This window comes from Octodon degus, unplaced genomic scaffold (genome assembly GCF_000260255.1).
Source record: "Octodon degus isolate 3935 unplaced genomic scaffold, OctDeg1.0 scaffold00225, whole genome shotgun sequence".
Classification (NCBI taxonomy): domain Eukaryota; kingdom Metazoa; phylum Chordata; class Mammalia; order Rodentia; family Octodontidae; genus Octodon; species Octodon degus.
Genome location: NW_004524801.1, coordinates 1,592,738 through 1,599,843, shown reverse-complemented (window position 1 = coordinate 1,599,843; position 7,106 = coordinate 1,592,738). Strand labels below are relative to the sequence as shown.

Below are 7,106 nucleotides of genomic sequence, written 5' to 3'. Positions count from 1 at the left end.
TTTATTTATTTATTTATTGTAGTTGGGACAGGGTGTACAGGGTCTCACTGTGTAGATTGGACTCGTAGTGATCCTCTTATTTACAGCATCCCAAGTGCTGGGATTAGAGGCACACACACCTCACCCAGACTTAGCACTATCTAATAAACAGAACTATTAGATATTGCTTGTACCCTAAGGGTGCTATGAAAACTTAATGAGATGTTAAGGTCACCATGAAAAAGGAAAGTTTAGAAATCTCTGACTTAATGATGTGACTGGCAGAATAAGGTTCCAGAAAAAGGCATCTTTCCATTATTTTTACAGAAAGAAGTTATTTTTCCATTATTTTTATTCCTTTACATTATACAGTTTCACAAAAACTAAGCTGAAGCTATATTATTCTGTGAAGATCTCCAGAATATAATCCTATTAATATTATGACTCATATTCCATACTATGAAAAAAAAAAGGGAATTCCTTCATTTACCCCTCAGAATAGCATAAGTAAAAGATACTGTTTATAAATACACAGTATCTGCAAGTTTGTCAACTTTGTAACCCATTTAAGTTAGTTGTTCTCCCTAAAGCCATTCATTTAACATGTATTCTTCAAATAAGTACAAAGCTGTACTAATCTTATACAGTTAAGTAACCAGGCCCAGGCAACACTACTGAGACACAGGCCTTCTCCTCAAGGATCCCAGTATCCAGACACAGAAACAGGAACACAGTTCCCTGCAATATGAAAACAAAACATCAAGAACACTATGGAAGTACTAATACTTGGTTCAGCCTGAAGGTTTAAAGAAAATTATTTATGAGTCCCATCACTGGCAATAATTACATAACATTCTGGAAATATGATTACTCTGAATAAAATATGTAAGCCAGGAACATAGAAACTTTGCTCAGAAATTATCATCCCAATAGAATTCTATCAGAATGGGGGCAGGCTCGGTCTGTAGGCATTAGTATTTGTTTGTTTGTTTGTTTCTTCTTTCTTTTTTTTTTTTTTGGTGGAACCAGGGACTGAACTCAGGCCCTTGCACTTGCCAGGAAAGGACTTATTCTACTGAGCCATCTCCTTGCCCTCCCCAACTCCCCCCTCCCCCCCTCCCCCCCACCGCCGCACTAGTATTTGTTGAAACTGCCCAAGAGATTATAGTACAGCCAGGGCTAAAAACCACTGGACACTGATTAAGTCATACCATCAGGGCAGACCTGATCTCAGAATCCTATCAACACGACTCTAAAGGAAGTTCTCAGTCAAAGCTAGTGAACATTTGGTGCCTGAAGAGAGCCATAGTTTGAAACCATTTTCATTTGCAACCTGTATCTTCCTACATTCTAATAAAATGAAAGGTAAGTGTTCCTGAATGGTATCTTATAACACTTCTGTCCAAGAAACCTAAGTGATAATTCTCAATATTGTGTATTGACTAAAATGCTTAATTTTAGAACTTTACTCTTTTAATCTGACAACTACAGACTGCTGAAATTACATACTTTTGGTACATGAAGATCAAGTCCTGCTAAAGTCATTTTCACTATTTATTTTTAAGAAAAATACACGTGCATACCTGTAATCCTGGCATTCAAGAGGCTGAGACAGGTGAATCAAGAGGCCAGCCTGGGCTACATATTAAGTTCAATGTCAGCCTGTACTACATAGCAAGACTGTCTCAAAAACCCAAATGCACAAACAAAAAAAAGAACAAAACCACATTAAAAAGTATTCACCTTGTAAGATCAACTGGACCAAATATGTAGGGCCCTTATGGAAGGCCTTGATTGATAGGCTGAGAATTTGAACTTAATCTTACTGAAAAAGCAGGTTACTTTGGTTTGATATAAAAAACTATTTTACAAGATTTTTCTGGTAGATTCATATTCATGATGCACTAAAATTCATGGGACTGGGCTGCTGAAAATAGAGAACATGCCAAATTCTTTCAAGCACAGTTCCTTGACTACAAATATTTAGAAACTTTGAAGGTTTTTAAAAAAATTGTACAGTAAAATATATACCTTAGTATCATTCAAACTAAATGCCAAATTAATACTTTAATCAAATGATTGATAAAAAGTATTATAAGCTCTCAAATGTTAATATTTTACTATTATAAAAGTTTGAGGGCCAGGGAGATGGCTCAGTGGAATAAGTGCTTCCCTGGCAAACATAAGGGCTTGAGTTCAATCCCCGGTTCCGCCAAAAATAAAAATAAAAATTTAAAAAAAAAAAGTTTGCCTAAAGATAACACTGTATTTTGCATGTTTTCACTATAAATGACAATGTTTGAGGAGATACATTTAACTTGAGTATTACACAATATATACACATGTATCAAAATATCAATCACGTGGTACTGCATCTATCTCTATCTATCTATCTATCCATATATATCTTTTATGTTCTTACGTATTTTTAAAACTAAATTTAAATTTTAAAATATATTTTAACTATTACTATAGAATTTATAGTAGGAAAGAACATATCCAAAAGATTCAATATCCATTTTATGATAGCTCTACAGAGGCAATATTTGAACTTTTTATCCTGAGAAAATTACATAGTCTAAATCAAATGAAGATAAAATTCATAGTTAAGATAAAAGCTAGGGCCGGAGAGACGGCTCAGTGGAATAAGCGCTTCTCCGGCAAGAGCAAGGGCCTGAGTTTAATCCCTGGTTCAGCAAAAAAAAAAAAAAAAAAAAAAAAAAAGATAAAAGCTAGGATGTGGCTCAGTGGCAGAGCACTTGCCTAGCACGCATGAGGCATTAGGTTCAATTTCTACCACAGCAAAAATAAAATCACTCACTCAATAGTTACAATGGATTAATAATGTTAAGATGACTAAATATTATTAACATGAATTAATATTGTTCCTCAAGTTGAATATTAACACCAAAAAGTATGTTTTATACTCCTTTTTAAAAATGTCATTTGGGGGCCAGGGAAATAGCTCAATAGAATAAGCATTTGCCTGGCAAGCGCAAGGCCCTGAGTTCAATCCTTGGTTCTGAAGAAAAAAAAAAAAAAAAAACCAACACGAAAGAGGTAAAAATGTCATTTGCCATAAAAGATGGCTGCTAGAAGTTTCAAAGGTATGATTATGTGGCCAATAATCCTAAAAATAATAGATAATACTTTGTAGCTAAACAATGATTTCCAAGTAACTAAGTATCCATATCAGAATTTAAGCATGATTAATGAATCTGGTAACGTCATCAAAAAACACAAGCAGCTGAATAATATGTCATATATGAGATGTTCCCAATTTATGTGTTTAAGAACTGGTAAGGATTAAAGTGCCTACAAGCAGGTGCAGGGCCTGGGGGTTCAATACCCTGGCCTGCCCTGCTGGCTCTGCCTCCGGAGCATGCTGACTCGGCAATTGAGACTGGCCAGGGTGATGCGCACCTGTAATCCCAGCTCTTGGGAGGCTGTAAACAGGAGGATCACTACAAGTCCGATCTAGTAGTGAGACCCTGAATACCCTGTAGACCCTTCCCTAAAATACAGAAAAAAACCCCAAAACTGGTAAGTAAAACAATTACACTGTAATATGAAGTATGGTATGCAGATTACTATAACATGGTATTTTCAGTTTATTTAAATATAAAGCACAATGGAACAGTTAAATCCATATTGACTGAGGTTAACCAAAACTACTTATACCTATTTCTTAGAATACATATAGCCCCTTGTCTCTCATTCAAACCATGTTACTATATGTACCAAAAATATAGATATATTTCTGGTACACTAATCTTTGCTTAAGTTTTTTTATTATTCTACTAACCTTTTCCCCATCAAAATAAAATTATATTTTAATAAGCTTAACACTTTGTCAATAATTTTCTATGCACAAAGATGAAGATCTTACATTCATCACTTATTAAGACTAGAGAAAATTTAATGTGAAAATATTTAAGGACTTATATTTGCAAGCATGCCTTTCAAACATTATTTTGAACTTAGATTAAGTATGAGCAGTAACTAAACTGAATAAAAAGCCCACCCATCTGTCACAAAATAATGCAAACCTTACTAACCTATTTTTCTTGTCGTGCAAAAAGGTTGTCCTTTTCTTTAAAGTAGACTATGAAAATAATTTTTAAATAATATGAAAAAAATCATGTATCTTAAGAAATTCTAGAAACTGTTGACAAGTCTGTTAATGAAATTATAAAGTCCCAGGCTGGGGAAGTAACTCAGTGTTTTAAGCATCTGCCTGGTATGTGAGAGATCCTGGATTTGCTCTTCAGCAATATACCACACACACACACACACACACACACACACACACACACACACACAAATAATAACAATGATAAACAGAAAATCAAGCTAGCAGGAAAGAAAATAAAAGGAAGGAAAAGAAAAAATAAAGGTTTAACATAAGACTCCAACAGTATTAGACACTGTTCAATTTCTGTTAATTATAGTAAAAATGTCAAGCCATTTTATGAGTTTATGTGTTATAACATAAATTGCAACAATGTTCAGAAAAAGATATTCTTTTAGAAGTGGCAAAAGAACCCAAGGAAACAAAATACTGTCACCAAAATCTGCACCTCTCCAAACACTTGCTAAGAAAGTTTATGGGGAAATAAAAGTCTGATAAAAGAAGATAAAAGCATAGTCTTCTAGAGGAAGTACAGTGAGAAGGCTGTCAGTTTTGAAAAAACAGAAACTGCGAATTTCAAATAAAAACACACCCTAAGCAGCTGGTTATAACAGATGACTTACATAGCACGGCCACGGCCCCAGACTCGAACATGAGGCATTCTTCCTTCTGCCTGGTTTCCACTATGAGGCTGAAAGGTGGGGGATCCAATTTGTGATAGACCCGAAATCCTTTGCTGAACGCCATTCTCCTTTTTCAGAGGCAGCTCTGTGACCAAGAAAAGCAAAGCAAAGAGAAAGAAACCGAGGTTTCCTTCTGCTGCAAGGACTGCAGCATGCACAAGTCCCTTCCTGCCAGGTTTTGACCGGGATGGGGGTGGGGGTATTAAAAAAAAGGGAAGCTCAGGGGATGATTATTCCACAAGATAAGTCGTCACCAAATTTTATCAAAATGCAAAAAGGAAAAGCTGCCAATTCTCGTAGCATGGAAAGGCAGGCTTTTAGCCACTGTTAGTCCAGGAAAGGTTTAGGACGACTTGCCCGTTTAATTTATGTTTACCAAAAGGAAAAATGTTGAGCGTATTTTGGTTCGGCGTGGTTTATCAGCTTCCTGCTTCAAGATTTGTTATTACGTGGGAAGGGAACCGATTGGGAAACTTCAAGGCTGTCCTTCGGAGGGAGCGGGTGGGAGGAAAGGTTAACAAGGCTGGTTCAAAGCTCCTTAGGGGGCCGGAGGGAGAGGATTATCCTACGCTGCAGGCTCTCCCCGGGCAACACGCTGGGCTGGGCAGGGCAGGGCAGGGCAGGCGGCACAGGGTAACGCCCGCTGAGGGGGGACAAGCGGAGCTGAATTACGAACGGCCACCTGGAAAAGTCACCAGTCGGGGCGCGGACCCGATCAGGGTTTCAGGGGTCCCAGGCAACCTGCTGCCTAAGGAAGCTATTTCTTCCCAGGGGATGGGCACCAGGCAACTCGACGCCTCCATTATGCGCCAGAAGCAATGCCCGGCGCTCAGCCTGACTCGGCTTCTTTCCCGCTGGGCGACTGACAGCCGCTGTCACCACAGCCCCCCAGCCCGACAGGGCGCCTCGCACGAGCTGCGGTCTCCTCACGCACTCGTCCGCCCGCCCTCTCGCGCCCGAATCCTCACAGCCGTCCCTCACCGCTCGCGCTGCAGAGGAGACTGCTCCAGGAAGCGTCCGCCCGGCCACCGGCCGCCGCTGCAGGTGGGTCTGGCTGCGGCCGCTCCTCGCCCCCGCCCCGCGGGCTTGCTCACCTCTTCCTCCGGCTCCTCCCCCTCCTCCTCCTCCCGCCGCCGCCACAACCCCCAGAAGCGTCACTTCCGCTCCAGCGGGCCCATCTCTTCCGCATTGCGCCGCGGCCGGGGGCGGAAGGGCCGCCCCTCGAGGGAGAAGGGGCGGGGCTCCACGAAGCCCCGCCCACACCCTGCTGCCGGCGAGCCGGAGTCCTCCGCGGCCCCGCGACCCCTGGAGCGACCTTCGCTCCACGCGCGTCCTCCGCCGCCTCCCGGGATGCTGAGGGCGGGTTCGGGCTGTTATTCCCTCGCTTGGGCTCTTGGGAGCACACCAGTACTCCTTGTAGTCGTCAGGAGGGACTCCAGGGAAGAACTGGGCTGGGGGGGCGGTGTTTGACTCGTGCCTTTGCCCGTCGTCAGTACCACCCAGTCACCTTCCCGGCCAAACTGGCGCAGCCGCATATCCCCTGAAGAGCGACAGTCATGTGCCTTTCTGGCCCACCGGGCTGCGCCGGGAGAGCTGTCCATGGTGTCTAACAAGAATTGTTTATTCCAAGCACGCGGGTAGATATCCAGGAAGAAAATTTAGGGCCTGTTTCGAAACCATTCCATTCTTGGGGCCAGTGAGGTGGCTCAGTAGACTAAGTGCTAGCCTGGTAAACGCAAGAGCCTGAGTTCAATCCCCGGTTCCTCCAAAAAAGGAAAAAAAAAAAAAAAAAAAAGTCCTTCTGTTTTTTACATTCTTAGTGTTCTGGAGCTCCCAACAGTATTTGAGAAAATAATGCTTATCATGTAGGATAGAGTTGAAAGTGAACAACCAGGTGTTCAAGGCTGAATCAAACAAAACATGGCTGTCACGAAATCAGGTATAGTTTTCCACTAACAGTGGAATCTACTAAGCACACACATCAAACCCTCTCATCTCGTCCTGACTGTCCAACAGATGTCCTGTTTGTCCCACATACCTGTAGTTCTGCCTCCACTGAACAGAACCAACACAATGAAGTTGAAGCTAACAGGGTGGAAAGGATTTGAAAACATCTCCGCACTGAGAAACTTCTTCCCACTTGCCTTTGCTTTTTCTTTACCTCTTCCTCTTCTTATTTTGCCAGAAAATGCAAATTTCAATTTGGTGTGTGCTGCACAAAATTATTTCCCCTTCAGGCCATCATGCGACTTAACATTTCTCAGCCCATTTTATTTTTTTTTTAAATTTTATTTATTTATTTAATTGTGTGT

At 41.2% G+C, this 7,106-nt stretch overlaps 1 protein-coding gene across 4 annotated transcripts in view; it reads right to left on the bottom strand.

Moving 5' to 3' along the window:
• Positions 1–5,912, bottom strand: part of Synj1 (synaptojanin 1) — an 87,757-nt gene extending 81,845 nt beyond the window's left edge. For 3 of the 4 annotated variants that reach the window (XM_012517869.2, XM_023705555.1, XM_023705556.1), the window contains exons 1-2: positions 5,776–5,858; positions 4,735–4,879 (exon numbers count right to left, since the gene is read on the bottom strand). In XM_012517869.2, the coding sequence (XP_012373323.1) occupies positions 4,735–4,858 (124 nt within the window). In that variant the 5' untranslated portion in view covers positions 4,859–4,879; positions 5,776–5,858. Of the gene's footprint in view, positions 1–4,734; positions 4,880–5,775; positions 5,859–5,888 lie in introns of those variants that run through there. The other variant, XM_023705554.1, reaches the window with a different exon arrangement.
• Positions 5,913–7,106: the final 1,194 nt, after the last annotated feature.